The sequence below is a fragment of the Aquila chrysaetos genome, chromosome 16, assembly GCF_900496995.4.
Source record: "Aquila chrysaetos chrysaetos chromosome 16, bAquChr1.4, whole genome shotgun sequence".
Lineage (NCBI taxonomy): Eukaryota > Metazoa > Chordata > Aves > Accipitriformes > Accipitridae > Aquila > Aquila chrysaetos.
Genome location: NC_044019.1, coordinates 6,588,740 through 6,609,479, shown reverse-complemented (window position 1 = coordinate 6,609,479; position 20,740 = coordinate 6,588,740). Strand labels below are relative to the sequence as shown.

Below are 20,740 nucleotides of genomic sequence, written 5' to 3'. Positions count from 1 at the left end.
GTTTGGTACGTGACTTTTCGGCATGTTTAACAGCTCTTACGTAACCGCTGCTTAGCTTTTAAGCTTTGAGGCCAGTACCAGGTCAAGCTCTGCAATGGGATTTCAGTAACTGTTACCCAGTTGGATGGCATTTTTTAGTGGATCATATTGAAGTATGTAAAAAATCAAGATTATAGTTCGAAGATGGGCTTTGCACCTTTTGGCTGTTGTGAATTTTGTATGATGATTGCATAATAACAATGCAAGATTAAGTTTAGGTAACAACATGTTGTTGGCAAACAAATGACGCTGTGATTAAATGGAAGAAAGCCAAGAGCTAGAGTACAGGGATATTCCTTATAGTCCAGGAATTGATAAACTATCATGTGATGATGAATGTGTGACAGTGAATGAATGACCTGAACTCTTGGTGGCAGATATAAGTAGGAAGCTTCAGTCAGGACTTAGCAGGGAAGAGGTGCTAGAACACTAGCAATTCCAGTTACAGTTAGAAGAGATGCTTTGTAAACAAATACTATAAAAAGAGGATTCTGGTTGGCCTTTATGCATCACCTCAGTGCTTCTAAAGCTAGCGCTCATTCTTCAGTAACATGCTGAAGTTTAGTGGAGCAGGAGGTCAGCATCTTGATTTCATAGAAAGACCACATGTAACTGCTACCAGATTTCTAGGAAACAGCAAGTGTGTTTGCGACAACTTTTTTTTTTTTTTTTTTCCTCCCTTCCTTTCTCTCAGCAGTATTAAAGCTGCAGTTGCCTGAATATCTGATTAGGGCCTTATAAATTTGAACTAGGAAATAACATACCCCAGGATACCTAAAGAATTCCAAAACTTGGCATCAGAATCTCTACTTGAATAATTTGTAAACTTTATGACTCTTGAAAGCAAAACAAAAGAATGTGTAATGCACTGCAATGTACTTACAGTATTACACCACTGAGAAATACAAGTTACTTGATCTCGTTGGGCTTTGGACCCTAACAGCTAGAAATGGCAATATAACAAACTTCACTCCTTGTTGATGTTTGTTTTAGGAAAAGCACCTTTTCTGTCTAGACTCGAGCTGTTTTGAAAGCCTTTTCTCTCTAATGACTGAGTGTAGCACTGAAGGGGCGTGGGGCAATTTAGATGTTTAGAGTTATGTATAAAGTCAGAAGGCCTCCCTGATGTGTACAGGAATGTTAAATTGGGAGGACTTAGAGAAGTTTATGAGATGGAAGAAATGAGTTTAGAGTTGTTGGTAGTTTATTGCTCACAGTTACTCTTAGAGTGAATGGGAAACTTTTGCGTGTTTTATGGCAGAGATAATTCTGTCAATTAAGATTCTGCCATTATGGCAGCTTTTTCATCATTGTAAGACTGTCAGCCCTGTGATAATACTGTTCTCTTCCCAACAATAGTAGCATTTTAAAGAACAAATTTGAATGCAGAGGGAAGGGCTTCCTAGACTTAAGAAAAAATCACTTGTGAGTTTAAACCATGGGAAAGATACTGCTGTCTTTAAAAAGTGTTGTGAAATTTGAGAAGGATGTCACTCGGGAAAAAAAGAAATCTTGCTTTTGTAAGACAAGTTGGGAAATGTTGATTCCCTCTGAGGTGGCGTGTTACAGGTAGAAAAGTGTTTCTGTTCTTTGTAGAGAAGTGGATGCTGGAATAATCTGCATACAGGAAAAACACAGTGCTCCTAGACTGAAGGTAGAGTCGGTTTGGATGTGTCTGCACTGTGCTTCTCAAGCTTGGGTTTCTTAGAAGCCTCATTCACTTGGTGCTGACCTGTGTCCCATGCAGAGCCAGCTCAGAGCTGGTGACAGGTATGGATGCATGCACATACCGCCTAGGACCGGGGTTTGGGGGAGCACGTGTCATGCAAGGGTGCCTCTCCTCTTCTTGATCTGTGCTGGCCCCAGGTGCTGTACGGCAGGGTTTGCATGGGGCTGCACCAGAGCCTTTTGAGTTCAGCTGTTTCTCACCCCCATCCCTAAAAAGACACCACTTCATGGATATCTGCGGTTGCCATACCGATAATTGTGAAGTGATGAGCTCACAAGTCGATACTATTTGATAAAGTTGCTATCCACAGCCTTGCATTTTCAGATGTGAGGTTCTTGAGGCTGTTTAACCAGGTGGTCACTAAGTCCTCATCCTTGGCAAGAGGGGGCTGGCTGTTCCTGCAGAGAGCAAGTATGGGTTCTGCTTACAGAGATTTGAGTGTGAAGGCTGAGATTAAAAGCAAAAATTTTGTTATGAACACACTTACAGATGGATTTGCTAATGTTTCTTGAAGGGAATATTTGTGGGTGTCTGTGGCCAATGTGTGAGACTTAGTGGGAATATTTGATTTCAAAGGCACTAGAATGGCTTTTATTTTCTTGAGAATGTGTATCTTTAATAAGTGTAAAAGCAGATGCAATATCTCCTGAAGTAAAGAAACACTCTGCGTGTTTTTATAAGTCTGGCAATGATGACACACTTGCCCTCACTGAGAACACTGTTCAATAATGAGCCTCACTGTGTGCTCAAATGAGCTGAGCCAGACTTGCAGCTCTTTTAAGCCCAGCCGCCTGCAAACTTCAAAGACTTTGTGTCTCCTCTTCTTTTAAACACCTAAGGCTTTTGCACATCTGATGAGAAACCTCTAACTAGGAAAAAAACCCCATCTAGACTGCTTGTTTGATAATTAGAACTGAAATTAAAATAACCCAGAGAGATGCCCACATTTTGCCCAGATAAAGAGTATTGCAGCAACTTCCCAGTAGCCTGAGTGCAAACACAGACTAATTACTTGCGTAAAACAGAGCAGCTGCAACTTTTCCTTTTGAGTGCAGGAGGACCCTAGCAGTTGGCATCTGATCTGCATTGACTGAATATAAACAGGTTATAATCCGCGAATTAGCTATGTGTCTCTAACTGCTTAGGTCAAGATAGGCAATACCATTGTGGGACTCATTAATTTTCTGCAGGTTTTTTAATTGTAGCTGTTGCTGTGCATGAATTTCCAGGTTGGAAGGTAAGAAACAAGTGGTTGCTCCTCCAAGACAAATCTGAGCAAGACAGACAAGTCACCTTCCCTGACTGATGGCAAACAGTAAATCCAGCAAGGGTGGATTTTGTGGCAGAGCTTTAGTGTGAGATACAAATCCGACTGTTCAGCATGTATTGCTAAGTGCCTGGCGTTCGACAGCAGACTACTTGTAACATCTCCCTGCTGTACATAGTTGGGCATGTGTGTTAATGACGCTACAAAATCCTAAATTTGGGGAAAGTACAGTGGTTAAAACCAAAATAATAAAGGAGAGTGACTATTACGCTTTTGAAATAGGAATTTGACATTAATATTTGACATTAAATAGGAAATGAATGTCATGAAGTGTTGCTGAATCTCACCAGTCTGCAGTATTGATTGCAGGAGCAGTAGTTCATCCAGATTGAGATCCAGACTGTTGCACAGTGGATTGCCTTTGTATTATGTAGTAGCTCATTTGAGACAAACACATATTGCTATATAAAAATCAAAACCAAAAGAAAAAAGTACTTCCTGGATTTTTTTCCCCCTTTGTCATACCCAAGCTTAGACTCAGCATCTTCTTTTTTACTGTCTTTTTGCATCTTCTTTTTTACTGTCATCCCTCATTTTGGGGGCAATAGTTTTTAAGTCTCTTGGGGCAAACGCTCATAGTCTTTATGTGTGTTACACTTGTTCTCCTTACAGTGTCTTACTCTAAGAAGTAACTTACAGCAATACTGAAATGACTTGGTTAGAACTCAAATGCTAACTGTCTCTCTTAAAATAGAAGCTATTTATACTCCATATAAGAACAAGTGTGTGGTTCAAATTCACTAAAGACTTGTTTATTCTACAGTGTCAAATATGACTGTGGCACTCTACCTTAAAAAGGCTAGCGTGCCATAAGTTACTCCTACTGTGGGGAGGGAACCCGTGGGATAGGTGATGTATTTGAAAAGCAAAGGAAATACTTCTACTTTTCTGCTGACCTTTCCAAAAGATATAGAACAGACATATTAAAAAATATTATTGGATTCACATAACTGTTATTTGGTGGGAGGGACTGCACTGTTCAGCACAGAGTACTTGCTGCTTCCCCAGCGTTATGCCAACTAGAATTATTTAAGGATATAGGCTGTTATTCTGCTATCGCCAGTTTAAGTGTGCAGTGTCCTGAGACTTGATAAAACACAATGAATCTTCAAAAGTTATGCTTTTTGTGGTACCCTCCAAGATTTTTTTTTTATTTTTTTTTTTTTAAAGCCTCTTAAGTTTGAGGAGGAGGGAATGTAAAAAGATACAGGATCATACAGCCTTTTATAGTGGTTTGCAAATGTGAAGTAGGTCTGAGTGGCTAGAAAAATAACATTTTAAACACTTGAGAATTTATGCTATCCAGCTGCAAAGAGGTTTTCTTAATTTATTGCGGAGCGAAATGACAGATGTTACTGAGCTGTGAATGTCAGCTGAGATCAGAAGAGACTTGTATATCTCTGTGCTTAAACAAGTTTCCTTCTCTTTTGGTTAGAGATAAAGTTTTGTTCCTTCACTAAAAAATTAGGGCACAAAAATAAAAACATGGAATTTCAACAGGATCACTGGTAGCAGAATTTGACCTTATCCAATAAGATAAAAGGAAGTAAAGATGAAATTTCAGGTCTGACTTCTAAGCTTTTTAAAAATGAATAATACAAATGCCAGAATCCCTCCGTATTTGCAAAGGATTTAAAGCAGATCACCTTGAAATAGGATTTGTTAAACCAAATATGACAAGCAGGTATTTTTGGTGACGGTTTGCTGTGTAATGCTTGTCACGCTACAGAAGCTCACTGATTCCCTTCACATTTTAGGTCCGGCAGTTGTTCCTCACCAGTACTATGGAGTTACGCCCTGGGGAGTTTATCCTGCCAGTCTCTTCCAGCAGCAAGCTGCTGCGGCTGCTGCTGCAACTAATTCAGCAAATCAGCAGACCACTCAGCAAACCCAGCAGGGCCAACAACAGGTAAGGGGTGGGATGCTTCGCATGTCAAGTCATTTACAGGGAACACAGCGGCTTTGAAGAATTCTAATGGTTTTTTTTCAATGACCACTCCTGACACTCAGTTGTAATTGAGGAAGAGAGCCTTTGACCTCTCTTGAAAAAAGAAGAAACATCTATGCATTCTGTTACGTCATTTACGCATCACGCACATGGAGGATAGCACACGTACATTTGTGGTGGTGAATTATTGCGTGTTAATGCTTTGGAAAAAAATTAATCAGTTTATGAACACTGCTGAGCGACACGGTAGCAAACACATGCCGTTGGCGTGCGAGTGGAAATCATCATCTTGCAATCTGTTTTTGTGCCCATCAGTGCAACTTGAAGGCCATGGAGGAGATGATAATGTGTGTCAAATACTAAATGTCAGGAAGTGTGTTCTTATCTTCAGGGTGCTGACCAGTATAGGATGCTTTTTGTGGTGAAGACTAGCTTTAAAAGGGTCAAAATAACAGCAAAATGAATTAGTTTGCTATCCATGTGAGGACTTGAAGACAAAAGATGAGTGCAAAAAGAAAACATTGAGTTTGCTATTTTTATAAGGCAAACTGCAGCTGTTTTGCTTTAGTCTACAAAAAATTTGGAGAATTTGACTCCTAAAGGGACAAAATTAATCAAGTTAGTGAAGGATCTCTTTAAATGTGTTAGAGATGAATATTGAGACAGGTATCTGTTGTTTAAATGGTATTTGCTTTTTAAAAAAACAAACAATGAAGAGGGCACACTGGGGGCTGATAAGGGGAACTTTTTCCTTACATATTTTGTAAATGAGGTGTGCTTGCTGGGGTTTGCACCATCCACCTCTTCTGTCTTAATCCCTTGGCAGTGACAGCATATTGGATTATATAGCCTGTACTTTTTCTTTTGTCGAAAATTGTTACGCATCTTTGTGATGAATCACTATGTAATTTCTTGTTCAGTTTTGTTGTTTGTTTCCCCACATACACACTTGGAATTTAACTACGTTAATTTTCCTAACTTCAGTTAGGTAAAATAAGCATTTTAAAGGTCTGGTATTTAATCATAGTTGTACCTCTGATGCAGATGACACGAATGTGAATCTAGCAACTACTGGAGCAGAAGGTGGAAACTGAGAGGCTAGTATGAGAATTAATAGGGAACAATAATTTTCTTCCTTTACTATAATGAAAAGCCATCCTAAATGTTTTATGAAGTTGTATGGGAGTGCAAATTGTTAGTTTGCTATTTTAAAAAAAAAAAAAATCCAAACTTTCAAACTAAACTGATGGTTGCTGAACCTGTGTAATTAGTTAAATGCTAGAAGGATGAGAGGCATCCAACCACCCTTGTTTTGGTTCTTATTCCCCTTGGACACATGGTTGGATATACTCTACTTTTCTCCTTTCATACCTCCAAAGGGCCTGTGGGATGGGTGTCAAGCAGCGGACTTGGGCTTCTGTTACCTGGCCAGCTCTCTGGCACAACCCCAGATAATTTGTCTAGTATTTGCTTAAGCACTGGTCCTTGGCTGATGTTGGCTTTATACAGTTTTGTCAGTCTCTCTCCCATGTTACTTCCTGCTTGGAAGCAAAATGGGTTTGCTATCCTACCGAAAAGTGAGGTGGCTCCTTTCTCATAGTAACACAAAGCGTTCTTTCTGGTCCTCATGTGTTTGAGATAGCAATTATAGAAGATAGCAATTGGCAGCTGAATTTATTAGCTTCTGCTTTGAAAACAAAAACCAGTGTTTGGTAGCATTATAAGGCCTTTTCAGATAATAAAAGCAGTGATTTTCACAACAATGATTCTGGACCAGTGATCAGGAGGAGAACACTTTGCTCCTGACAAAGTTAATCATCAAACCTCCCCACCTGGCAGGTCACAGACAGGAGCGTGTTGAACAGACCTCCTGCATGCACCCGTGCGCACAGGTAAAACGGCATTAAGAGTGTGTAAAAGCCATTTATGCTTTGGCATTCAAACTGGGAACCTTTCCCTATAAAGAAGGTGTGTGCTAAAATGCTTCTGCAAAGACTTAGGCTATTAAAATAAAAAATATCAATCATCAGTAGCCTTTATAGTATTTTTCATTACTTTTATAGCCATGCAGCAGGCATGAGTGGGAATCGTGGGTATTGTTTTTAATGCAAACCTTACATCCGTAAGGGGATACAGTGTGTATTTTTTTTAATGAAATTTTTCTGAGAAGTACTGAGGCAAACATTTTGGAAAGCTAGAGCGATGATTATGGACAGTTGATTTGTGATGCTTACGACATCTTAATAGCTTATTTATAAAAAACGCCAACATTTCACTTCCTGCAGCCTGCCATCCATCGCGTATATTCAGTACAGCGCCCTTGCACAATGCGTGCTTACTGAGCAGCTGCAACTTGTGAGACTCCCTAGGCTGAAGAGTTCACGTTCAGGCTTTGACAGCGATAGCAAACTCTGGGATGCATGTCTAAATCAGTTAACTTCAGGATCCTCTCCCAGTCTCTCAATGCACAAAGTCATTTTTTCCTTTCAATAACTTTATCGGGTGACACGCACAATGTTACCTTTTGCAACGAGGCATGCTGAGTACCAGAGGATGGCTTTTTTTAATAAGCTGACCTCGCTCATGGGTGCAGACTCTTGCATCACCACTTTGAGTAAAAGGCTTTTGCAAACAAAGCCTGTCACAGGTAATTACAGGAAAGGTCAGTTTGCCATCTTCCCTTTTGAGAGCAACATGTGCTTAAACCACAAGAGCTACATATAAAAGATGGTGTGTGATCTTTGGTCATTATTTCTGATGAGTAAGTGTCATGTCACTGGGTCGCTGTTTTCTACGGGGGTGGCAGCTTGGAAAAACCCATGTCACCTTGTGTCATCAGCACCAGCTCTTAAGTTGGGCTTTTTAAGTTTCTGCTCAAGTGGGCTTTCAGTGGTGCTTTTGTGGCAGAGACCAAATGTTGTCTGGGATGGGGCAGATAGCTTGCAAACAATTCTAACAAGGATGAGTATTGAAGGTATATCAAGAAATGAAAGAAGTCAGATGATGAAGCGCTTCCAGATTATGCTCAGTAAGCCTGAGAGGGGATGTATTATTTAAATTGGGTCTTCTGCATTTACCCGTGGTAGTAGTGTCAAAGCTTGTGGTGAAGGCAGCTCTGTCCTGAGTAAAGGGGAGGGGTTGTCACACACTAGTTGTGCAAGAACGTCAACTAGACTGCTGCTGATGCCCCTGCAAGTGTCTGGTGATTGCGGCTTGCTTCTGGGTCCCAAAATAAACAGTTCGATGTTTCTCTGTCTTCTCCAGGTTCTCCGCGGAGGGGCCAGTCAGCGTCCTTTGACCCCAAATCAGAACCAGCAGGGACAGCAGACTGATCCGCTGGTGGCTGCTGCAGCCGTCAATTCTGCTCTTGCCTTTGGACAAGGGCTGGCAGCAGGGATGCCAGGTAGGGGCTCCGAGGGAGCTGCAATTTCTCCAGTGCCCAAGGAGATCTAAGAAAATTATATCTTGTGTCTCTGCATGGTGTCACATTTGGCTGGCGTTCAGCAGTCATTTTTTTTTTATTGTTTTCTGGTTTTAATCTGTGGGTATAGAAGGCACTTTTGAGAGGCTGTTAGATGGTGAACCTAACTACCTATGCAGCATTTAAGTTAAATCAAGGTTTAGGTCCCCGTTCCACAGATGAAAACAAATGTCATCAACCGTATTGCTGTATGGGTGCATTAGTTGCTTGCATACTCAAAAGAATTGATGGCCCCTATTGGAAGTTGCTTTCAGTTTTTTCTGTGGATCATGCTAGCTTATGTGATCTTTATTTTAAAACCTCAGAGGTATCTTAGTCCCATTCATTAGCCTTGTCTTTCTATCCCTGCCAGGTGCTTGACTTTAACAGGATAAGGACTTCCCCTTCATAATTTCTCCCAGGCAAATACTAGTGGCTTAAAAACAAGAAAAGAAAATGGATAAAAGGAAGCAGGGTTTTATTGTAATTTGTAATTCTACAAGAGAGAAGCTACTGTATGAATTTTAGCTCTGATCCATGAGGCTGTGTGGTACAAATGCTTTTGACATTCAGTTATACAGAATATTATTGTAATGGCAAAGGGCAAACGTAAGTATTTCTCTGAATAATGTGCAAGTATGTCCCACTGGTCAAATATAAGATAACAGGATTATTTCAACCCCAGGTCTCCTCACTGGAAGTGTCACATGGTTGTTACACAGGATTTTTCTATTATTTAAGAAGAATGTTGCTGTATTGAGTTACAGAATGAACTATAACATGCATGTTTCCAAGCAATCTGCAGATTTCCTTAAATCTGCATTATTGGGGGCTTGGGTGTTATATTTGCAAAGCAAATAATCACAGAAAGCATTCTGTTTGTGACCCCACCTTGGAGAACCATGCACTTTTTCTTCAGAGTTTTATTTAACTGTACAATTACATAGCAAGGTACCTAAATAGCTATATACTACTGAAAGTCTTTTGCTTTGTGTATCACCAACATATTTGATTTACGAGTTTTTATTTATGTATGTTAAAGTATGCTTTATGATAGATACGTACCTTCAAAAATACATAACTTTAAGTTCCATGTCTTGTTGGCATGTGTGTGCACATTGAACAACTTCAGCATACGGTGGGAGAGTTGGAAGTGCAGTGTGTTCACATATATGAAAAGTCCCAGCACATGTCACACAAAAGCGCTATTTCTTTTTCCTTATAAGTATTTTAAGACCTTTTTTTTTATCCATGTAACTGAATTTACACAGAGGGCAATGCTAGTGTAGTAGTTTGGGGGGGGGGGGGGGGGGGGGGGGGGGGGAATGTCTTCTCTACCTGAAAGTCTTACTAGTGTCAAGTTGTAGACTGTTAATACAGATTTTTTTTTTTTTCAAGAGAAGCAGAACTATTGTTGCTTTTTCTTTTTCCATTCAGATTATTCTTTAAAAATCCTTTTGCACTGTACTTGTCTGAAGACAATTGATCTGCCATGTGTTGCGTTGCTTGTTACCTTACCTGTGCACCTGTAATTTGCCTCTTCAGGTTACCCAGTGCTGGCTCCTGCTGCTTACTATGACCAAACAGGTGCTCTAGTGGTGAATGCAGGGGCCAGGAACGGGCTGGGGGCCCCCGTCCGTCTGGTAGCCCCCGCTCCAGTCATTATCAGCTCCTCCGCGGCGCAAGCAGGTGAGTCCCAGGCTGTCAAATGAAAATTGGCTCCATCCCTGGCAGAGGGTGGAACTGAAATCCTCCAGGCTTTGCTGGCAATGATGACACACTTGCCCTCACTGAGATCCATTGCGGGGATTGTTGTTGAGAACATCCTCTGTGCTCACTGTGGGCTGAGCCTCCAGAACAGCCTCCGAGGTAGCGTCGCATAAACGCTATTAATAATTTTGCAGAGTTTCATGACAGTTATTTAAATTTGTCTGCTGGCATCTAGTTTCCCACGTAATAAAAGGTTTTAGCCTGTGTCGAATTCCCAAATGATCACCTTGTGTAAAATGTTACATGCCTGGCCTTTGCCATGAGTTGTTTTGAGTTTTATTAGGGTTCTTTGGGAGTTCAAGGCTTCAAAAGGATTTTTTTTAGCCAGAATCTGTGCGTGTAAGCAGTCTTTGCCAGTGTTAGTAACAGATTACGAAATGGGCCTTTTAATTGTTTCCTTGTAGGTCTTGTTTATTTTGCTTTTTCTTTTACTTTGGAACTGGCTGAAAAACAAAAGTACTTGGTTTTGATGTTTTAGCACTGCAGGATTGCGTTTCGTGTGCTAAAGGACAATTTTGCATATTTCAAAACTTGTGTTTCTTAATTGGATATTGCTAAGTGTGTGGCTGTATTGATTTGAATCTTAGATCTTGGGAGAAAGGGAACATTTTTGTGTGTTTTGATCTATGTAATACAAGCAGCAGTAATAGTAACTAGGCAATGTTGGTATTCAGTGGCTCTGTGCAAGACTTCTGGAGCTCAGATACAAAGTCAAAAGACTTTATGCAGAGTTTGATGCGAAAGGGAGATTTTCATCCTGAGAGGAAAGAAAAAAAATCTATAATAAATAAAAGGATCCTGCTAAGTTTTAACTTCCAAAACTGCTATGAAAATGAATTTTTTCAGTCTATGCTTCCAATTACTTTCTCTTCAGCGGTTGCAGCAGCTGCAGCTTCAGCCAACGGTGCAGCGGGTGGCCTGGCAGGAACAACAAACGGACCATTTCGCCCTCTAGGAACTCAGCAGCCCCAACCCCAGCCCCAGCAGCAGCCCACCAACAACTTGGCATCCAGCTCATTTTACGGCAACAACTCTCTCAGCAGCAATTCCCAGAGCAGCTCACTCTTTTCTCAGGGCTCTGCCCAGCCTGCCAACACTTCCCTGGGATTCGGAAGCAGCAGCTCTCTTGGTGCCACGCTGGGGTCTGCGCTGGGAGGATTTGGGACAGCAGGTAAGAACAGCAGCTTCTTCATGGGGAAAAAGGAGAGAAGCAGACAGCTCCCAATGCAGCTAGTTGGCCTGCTGGAGCTGGCCCTGGTGCACCAAGCTGCTGAGCCCTCCTTTTCATCCATTTGAGGTTAAATGGAAATTTTCCTTTAGGGACTACTTTGGTTTTCAAAATCTGCAGTGCTTTCTGGTGAAAATTCTTGTAGTAGATGATATAATTAGAAGTACCAAAGTAGTGAATTCGTTTTGTAATACGTATTATCAGGTGTCCCCTTGTTGATACGGTTTAAGTTTTTAAACAGCTTTGGATTTCCTTGCCTTTACCTGCATGTGCTTGGTGAAGATACTGGACTAACAGGAACTGGGTCCAGAGTGGTATCTTACCTCAGAATAATGGCTGAGTAACTTCATGATTTTAAAATAGCTGATCTGAGGTGGTTTCCATGTTTTATTCTGGGAATTGTTTCTATTGTACACCAAAAAAAGTCACTTATTGTGCTTGCAAGAAATGCTATGTACATGGTTTGTTTTGATTTGTTTGTCAGGTGGTTGGAGACAAAGATCTCTTTTCAGAATAAAACCAAATCAGAAAGATGTCTGTGGGTTGGGGTTTTCTTCCTTGGGTTTGGGTTTTTTTGAAGTAGAACAATTGTTTTAATTACTGCTTAGTCTCAGAGGTAGTAATTATGTCCTGAACTTTCATGCTTTCATCAGCATGAAGGGCAAGTTAAAACATGCCTTTTGAACCTGCTTCATCAGAAAAGACTGAGGGGCATACTGTCACTGCATCAAATCACGGTTTTAAATAAAAGTTATTCTAAATATTTTTCTTAAACCCAGTCTGAGAATTTGAACCATCTTGGATTCAGGTAAACACAGCATTTGCTCCTTTCATTTCAGTTAGTTTAACTAATTGAATTCAATTAATAGTTTGCTCAGTGCCAAGATGCACAGACTTGTTTGCCCTCAATCAATGAATAAAAATGTGAGGCTGTTGCTTCTAGAACTTGTGTGCAGTCATGAAAAATTATTAGTTCATTACAGTTAACAATTTCACTATTTATTAAACAAGATTTTAATACAAAATTGATTTTTTTTTCCTCAAGTTGACAGTGCATTTAAAGAGTTCGTATTTGACTATCAAGACAACTCTTTGAAAATATGTTGGGTTTATGTGTTAAATTGAATTCTGATTTCTATCTCAATAAAGCTTGGTGCAAACAGCAGCTGTTTTCTAATATAATGAAAGGCGAGCACAAGGATTTCAAGTAAATGTACACGAAGCTGTACATGCTCTTAAGTAAACACGAATAGATAAAATCTCATGTTGGATTTGTTTTAGCTCTAATGGCCAAAGAATAAATACGAGGCAATGCTTGTAGGGCAATCTAATATCTTCTGTTAAACTAAGTGATATGCTTAGGGGAAAAGAGCTTTGAAGTATGCAAACCTTCTTCTGAAGGTTCAGAAGCAAAGCGCAAGTGTTTGTGTCCAAAAGCCAGCGAGTTCACTTCATTTCATTCTGTCACTTCCCTTAGGTAGATTTTTATCTTCTTGATCTTTCTGCTTGCAGAGTTTTGGAGCTGTATTTCTCAATGTGTTCTATTGGTACAAAACCTACAAAACTATACATGCAAAGACAGGATTCATTAATTTTTTAAATCAAGGATTTCTGCTTGATCATTAACAACGTGGTTTTAATTAATGCATTTCATTTGGGCACACGCAACACCCTTAGGAAAACAACAGCCTGGTGCAATCAGTTGTTAATAGGTGCCGTTGTACTGGCTCTCTAGCTATCCAGTTGTCTCGGGCAGCTTGTTGACATCACCCAATTATACTCTCTTCCTCTTTACAGTTGCTAACTCCAACACGGGCAGTGGCTCCCGCCGAGACTCCCTTACAGGGAGCAGTGACCTGTACAAGAGGACATCCAGCAGTTTGACACCTATAGGACACAGTTTTTATAATGGCCTTGGCTTTTCCTCCTCTCCTGGACCTGTGGGAATGCCTCTGCCCAGCCAAGGACCTGGCCACTCTCAGACTCCACCGCCTTCCTTATCTTCACATGGATCATCTTCAAGTTTAAACCTGGGTAAGAGCCACGGTGCCACTGTCCTGGCACTGCAGGTTACTGCTCTGCTGTCCCTTGGTGCAGAGATGTGAACACCCCACTGCTGGGTAGGTGAGGTACCTGCTGCCTGGTTGCTGCTCTTACTCTGTGGCAGGGTCCCTGCTTTTGCAGAAGAAGTAGGTGAAACGCTGAAGCAGGAGTTGTAGCGCCTATGTTACATGTTTGTCTCTTGCAGTAGCTCAGCTGTTAAACAGGAAGGTTTATGTATTGCCTCCTTGTTTCCTCATCTCTACATTACAGATACCAACGTTTCCAAGTGTTTGAAAAACAAACTGGCTTTCTTGCGCAGACCTTGGTAACAGCACCAATTGTTTGTTATCCTTGAATAAAATAGATATGTAGGGCTGATCCCTAAACTTGTCAAATGTTTTAAAATAGCCATTAAGTTTTCAATAATAAATTAATGAGCTTAGAATACAGTTTCATCTTTTAACCAAAATATACAATGTTATCTGGAGCAGTACTTAGCTTTTAGCTGAGGATTTTGTGAGTTTGCTTTTGAAATTTTCCCATCAGTGTGGCCTTATCAAAAGCGCATTAGTGCATGGGAGAAGCTTTCTTAATCTTGGTAAGATACATTACTTTATGCAAACTACATCTTCTGGAAGAGCTTCTAGTTAGCCCAGAGCTCTTACATATAATAAAGTAAATCTTTAAAATAAATAAAGCCAAATACTAAATAATAAAGCAATGCTCATCTGAACTTCCTGAAGTGTTCATTTCCAGGCCTCATAAAGAAACAAGATAGGTTATTGCATCTGCACCAGATAATTTAGTACTTGCTTAAAAAAAATCACCTTGTTTTGGTTCTGTCACATGTCTGTCTGGATTTAACAAAACTTTTGGTTATCAGAACATTTTCCATACATATACACACACTCATCAAATACTATATTGATCATGTTTATTATATGCATGTGTGATAAATTTGATGCTGGCTAAAGGTTAGCATGGAATAGTAATAAATATGATTTTTTGAGATCAAGTTTAGATTTACCATCTTTCCTTGTTCAGAGCTTTAATAGAATTCGAAGGGTTTTTAGCTTTATTTATGCAGCTGTACAGTCCTTAAGCTGACAGTTAAATAGCTACAATAAATTAATGCTGAAGACTAACCAGATTCCAAATCTGGCACTAGAAAAAGTCTGTTGCCCCTGCAGGCAAACAAAAGAACGAATCTTAAAAACTGGATCAGAGAAAGGTTAATCTATTTGAGAACAAACTCTGGAAAGAAAGTGGAGTTACCATTTACATAAATGGTAACCCAGAGCAGTTAGCATGGGTCTTCTCATCTTGACAAAATATTCCTCTCCTTGTAGCCAGGTTTCCTCTGTGGCTGACTCTGCTTGGTACACAAAAAAAAAAATCTCATGTAGAATAGCTCTGCATTTGTGTGGTTTTCACCTTGAAATCTGTAAAAGATAATTTTATTTTTTAAAGTTTCTCTTTCACCTGTAATGGAAGACAGTGTTAAATGTAGTTGTAGTTTCCTTTAGTTGTAAAATAAGTTTTAATATTATAAAAACAGCACAGGCATTGTTTTTCTTATAAGAAGCTTGAGGGTGATTCCTTTTCTATTTAGAGTGATATCAGAAGTGGTTTGTGATAAAGAGGACAAGGAGTATTTGTAAATATCTAAAAATGAAAGGACAGATGGGAACACCCAAACATATTGTTTGCAAAAAGGGCAATTAGAGCAGTTGGGTTTAGAACCACAACCTACCACTGTGTTACGTGGAGGAAGACAACCTGGGAGAGTCACTTCAAGTAACTTTGATTTCAGGATTATGTAAAGACCTAAGAAGTTGGCATTAAATCTGCCTTGCAATCAGCAAATCTATGGTTAAACGCAGTCTAAGTTGTGGGTTTGACTTTGTCATGTCTCATGGATGCGCAAGTCAATCATTTGTTGGGTTGGTGATGTGTGCAAAGATTCAGCTCTGGCTCTTCAGGCTTTCTGAAAGCTCATAGCTGTGAAAAATGGTGTGTATTTATCAAGCTAGGTTTTTTCCTGGTGTTGTAAAGTGACCTTGTAAAACGTCTGGGCAATCACGAGTACCTGAAATAACCATGCAGCCAGTCCTTACGAAAAGAACTACTGGAGGAGGAAGGCTGAGCTAAATACATGCTTTAAACTCAAAGGTGTATGCAACATATGCAACTGTGCATAGCTAGGTTAAAGCAACTGTAAATAAATATGCACTTTTGGGTGCTAAAGGCAACAGGGGCCCTCTTCCCCACTATTGATCAAAATTATAGAACTATAAATTGCTAAATACATTTTTTAAAATTATAAAATTTAATTTTGGCCAGGTTACGCTTCACCTTGGCTCATGTAGTCCCACAACCAGTTTTTGCCAGCCCTTGTGTATGTAGCTAGCGTGGTCAATAGAAACACTTACCATGCTGCACCCTGGGGCTGAATGTGTCCGGCTCTGGGTTTTCCCAGTTTGGAATGGGGATCAGGATTTGCAGTGGATAACTAATTATTTTAATGTTATGATATTCTTGCAGAAGCTGCTTGGGAGAGAGCTGTCCCATACTGTAGTCAACCTGTAATTTAAAAGGCAGGATCGGTGTGAGGAAGCTGATACACACATGTGGGAATTTAATTTATTAGAGATTTTTGGGGAAAACTGGCTGGGGAGTTGATAACCAGTTAGCTGTGACCGACTGGGAGGGCTGTAGGGCTGTGTCTCCCTGGGTGGCTGGTGGCACACCCCAGCAGCGGGCTGCATGGGGTGACAGGTTGGGACAGTGATGCTGGCGGGGGTGTCTCCGGGCTGCCTGGTTCCTGCCCTTCCCAGCCCCGGGGAGGGAGCGTGGGTCCCCTCGGCTGGGCGGGTGCTGCCTGGCGCCTCTGCGCTTAGCCCTTCGTAGGGGAGAGCACCAGGGACATCTTCTCCGCCTGCTTTCTCATAGAGCCATCTTTTCATCTTCCTTTTTTTTTTCCTATTGTTCTGGCATTTCTCATACTGGGAACTCTTGCGTTGCAGAGCAATTTGAGGGCCTTATAAAAGTCCCCTGGAAGCTTGCTTAAGAAGTGCTTTGTTTTTAGACAGCAGCCTTTGTGTTTCTTCCCCTGTTTTCTTTTTGACTCATCCTTTCATTGTCGTTGTCGTCCGTCCCCCCCCCCATCAGTAATTCTTTCAGGTTAACATCTGTCTCAAGTGTCCCAGCAAGCACTGAGAAGATGACTTACCATTTCAAAATAGGAAACGCTCAGTTGTTATGGCTGTGGTGTGAGTCCGAGTAACGTGTCTGCCTTGGAGTCCCCAGGATACAGTCTGTGCACTTTGTCCTCCCCGGATGCAGATTTTTCCTGACATATCCCAAACACTTTTAAGAAAATACGGTCGGTATGTTCAGAGACAGAATCACACCATAGCTATCACTTCCATACAACCTCCATGTACTTTATACAGCGCTGGTTTGCTGTCATATATCAATGCAGGGTGCATTGGACCGGCAGCATGGTGTTAGCACGATAGGATGTTTCCACAGGGTTTGTAGACGCCCCCTTTTGAAGTTTGTTCTGGCTGAGGATGCAGAACTGATTGGTGCCAACATCTTGCAGGAGTCCTGTCCCTTCTTTGGGGTTTTTGCCCCCTTTGTTCTACTCTAGTGTCCCTAAGAGCTTCAGGAGCTTCCAGTCTCTGTGTACTGCTCTTGAACAAGGAGCTGTTTCATTGTAGTTATTGGTAAGATCCCACCGAAGTCTGGGATCTGGCAAAGTCACTGTATTCCCAGCCACACATTGGCATAAAGGAGCTTGAGACGTTCCAATGTTTCTGACCTTTGGTGGTTGACAGGTGGGTTTCAGAAGTGCTTGCTTGATTTAGGAAACCTGTTATCTACAGTCTCTTAATTCCCAGTATGATGTTGAACATCATGGGGAGACCTGCAGACAGCATCTCTAGAAGAAAGAGAGACAGGTAGAAAACTGGAGTAATTTGTGGTTTATTTTGAATCTCTAAAAAGATCAGAAGGTTTTTCTCAGAAAACCTCTAACAGAGAAGACTTTTTCTGCACAAACTGTGCTTTCCCTCTTAACTAAGAGATAAGGCAGAGGTGATAACAGCTAAACCCTTTCCTCTTACAGCCATTTGTAGATGATCAGGAACTAGTTTTCCACTTCAGCGTGTTACTGGTATGACTCTTATTTGCTCCAGGCTTTCAAAAAAACAAATGGTAATTCTGAGCTCTTTGAATGCCATGGAAAACATCAGTACACTGTTGCTCAGCTTGTCGCTGTTGGGTTTCCTTTACCTGAGAGGTGATTAACTGTTCCTTTGGAAATCCTGGTCCTTCCAACAGTAAGGAATATCACTTGGTCACTTTTCAGACTTCTTGCTCAATTAAGTTACGTAGGTAGAGAAGATGATGGCTGCACCGTTGGCAAGGCAGTATAAAAAAAAGAGATGTGAACAAGAAGCTCTCAAGTCTCCTCGAGAAAGCGGAGTTTTGGCACCAGCTCTGGAGAAGTCAGAACACGTTTGCCCAGCTCAGAGACAGGGGAACTTAATTAGGCCGTTATCAGATACTTAATTCTGATACAGCGTTTCCTGCATGGGAGCTTCCTTCAGGCATTGATGGCAGAGGAGTGCAGTTCACTCAGCTCTTCTTTTATTTTATTTAATTATTTTTTTTTTCCAGACACTGTCATGGCCATGGCTGCCAGGAGGTGTTCTGTTCTCTCTGCAGACAGCCCTACCAGTGTTTGCCTTGAAGGTCTTCTCTCCTGTGCAAAGACTTCTTGTAGCTTTTTTTTTTTCAGGTGGTTTGCCTTCTCTGCCTCACGTTTGTCTTTCAGGTGGCAGGTTCCCATGTGATAAGAATATTTTCCTTGGGAGGACTTTGTCCCACCCAGGAAAAACCGTACTCACTCAAGGCATCTTGCGGTCTTTGACCAGCAGAGGGATCCCGAGCCCTGCAAGAAAGGGAAGAATCCTCTGCCATAGCTCTGAAGCAAATTTTGAAAAATTATGGGCAAGGAAACAGCGTTTAAAGGTTTTAAGTTGGTTCCTATCAACGCTTGCAGTTTACTAACTATATGATGAATCATTACCTATTCCTCATATACCTGTTACTGGCTAACTCAGCGGCTGTCTAAATATGGGTGAAAATCTTTAGGGCATTTGTGAAAGCACAGGATTTTTTGAAGTATTTATTTATTTGTTGTTTTTAATTTATTGTTATTTACCTGTATTTAATAGTGATTTTTATGGCTTTTATACCCAAAATTTTTATACTTGCTTCTTGCTTCCTTTTGCTTATCTAATTTTGTCTTAATTCTGTCCCCCACCCCCAGTACGCTTCTTTCAAATCAATCTTTCACACAGCAGCAGGATAGGTGAAAAAAACCCGAGGATGGAGGATCAGGTAATTAGAAACCGCAAATTAGCAAAAAGATGCAAGTGGTGGGATTAACATTTGTCTGTTTTAGACAGTTTCAACACAGAGCAAGGAACAGAAGTTGTTACAGTCTTTTCTTAGCAGAACTCTATAGCTGTTCCTAACTTAATGTAATGGTGCCATGCTAAGGAATGATGCTTGAACATGTCCCCATATAAATTATCTTGCGGGCAGTTGATTTAGCTTAGTTGAGAACACTTCCCAGCTGAACCAATGTCAGAAACCCATCTCGGTGGAAAAGGAGTATATAGAAGTAAAATGGCATGCACATGTTGTAAAGGAATCCCCTGGCCACTTTATTTCATCTGGTGGAATGCCCTTGTTTTTATGACTTGCAGGAGGGCTCACAAATGGGAGTGGCCGTTACATCTCTGCTGCTCCTGGAGCTGAAGCCAAGTACCGCAGTGCAAGCAGTGCCTCCAGCCTCTTCAGCCCCAGCAGTACGCTCTTCCCTTCATCTCGCTTGCGCTATGGGATGTCTGATGTTATGCCCTCTGGCCGAAGCAGGCTGCTTGAAGACTTTCGCAATAACCGGTACCCTAATTTACAGCTGAGGGAGATTGCTGGGCACATCATGGAGTTCTCCCAAGATCAGCATGGTTCCAGGTGGGATTAAAAACCTTGTGCTATGGGAAGCTCTTAGGACAGCTGCTCTTAGCATCATTTGCAATTTGCATCACGTCCTGAAGCAAAGAGGCAGAACAGGGAAAAGGAGGTGTGAAAAGACAAGTAGTGTAACACTCTGACCCTTCTTCTTAAAGATTGTTTGGGTACAAATGCTGATAGCAGGAGTTCCTCCTCTAAAGAGGCGCTTGTTTGCTTTGTAATTTGCTTGCTAGTCCCACTGGCATAGCTTTAATGCATTTTAAAGAGCTGTCTGGACACGAGACCTTGCTGTATTACTCTGTTGAGATCTGCTTTGCTTGGAATGAGGAGATTTTTGGGGTACTGACAATGATGTGTGGCCACAGATCTCATGGCTGTAACCACCCCGAGGTTTCAGATTGCTGGATAGAGCACCTGTGTTCTAAAGATTGTTTTGCAAGAGCTTAGTGTATGAGGCTTTGGAAAGGATTTGTATTAATAAATGTGTTGAGGGCATATGTGCCAGCGACATCACACCAGTCCTGTTTTTCAGGTTTATTCAGCTGAAACTGGAGCGTGCTACCCCAGCGGAACGTCAGCTTGTGTTCAACGAGATCCTCCAGGCAGCTTATCAGTTGATGGTCGATGTATTTGGAAATTACGTCATCCAGAAGTTCTTTGAAGTAAGTCTGCATTCCCCTGCAAGTCTTACTCGGATGCCTGCTATCCTGAGGTATTGGACAAGCTCGTAGAAACCCTGGTTTATGGCTAAAATGGTGGATATCTGTCAACACTGATGTCATCTCCTCCCCACAGGCTGTTGCATCATTCCTGTTGGGGTGACTGAGGTGTGGGACTCATAAAGATTCATCTGAAAAGTAACACTTTGCTTTGAGATGCAAAAGGTGTAGGAATAAATAGCAGCATATCCAGGAGATGTAGGTCCAACAAGACTTTTCAAGGATGCTGTGCTGAGCTGCCAGAGAAACTTTTCCAGTGAACAGCATCCTCTGGAAGAAAGTGTTGTTTTTTCATACCAGGAGGTTGGGGAGACACCCATGTCTCATTCTTGAAACTGGTCTGTTCCTTCTCCACCAAGCCTTCGTGGTTCTTCTGTCCAGTGATCAACCCTGTCAAGGGTTAGTGAACTGGCACATGTCACCCTG

General features: G+C 41.2%; 1 protein-coding gene and 1 non-coding gene across 14 annotated transcripts in view; both read left to right on the top strand.

The window, feature by feature from the left end:
• PUM1 (pumilio RNA binding family member 1) overlaps positions 1-20,740 on the top strand; it is a 78,047-nt gene that overhangs the window by 45,966 nt on the left and 11,341 nt on the right. For 12 of the 13 annotated variants that reach the window (XM_030038355.1, XM_030038346.1, XM_030038350.1 and 9 more), the window contains 7 exons: positions 4,853-5,004; positions 8,308-8,446; positions 10,049-10,192; positions 11,148-11,444; positions 13,299-13,535; positions 19,328-19,595; positions 20,128-20,257. In XM_030038355.1, the coding sequence (XP_029894215.1) occupies positions 4,853-5,004; positions 8,308-8,446; positions 10,049-10,192; positions 11,148-11,444; positions 13,299-13,535; positions 19,328-19,595; positions 20,128-20,257 (1,367 nt within the window). The remainder of the gene's footprint in view (positions 1-4,852; positions 5,005-8,307; positions 8,447-10,048; positions 10,193-11,147; positions 11,445-13,298; positions 13,536-19,327; positions 19,596-20,127; positions 20,258-20,740) is intronic. The other variant, XM_041129386.1, reaches the window with a different exon arrangement.
• On the top strand, positions 2,450-2,533 carry LOC115352255. Its single transcript, XR_003927056.1, has one exon. It is a non-coding gene; the product is annotated as a small nucleolar RNA SNORD103/SNORD85 (small nucleolar RNA).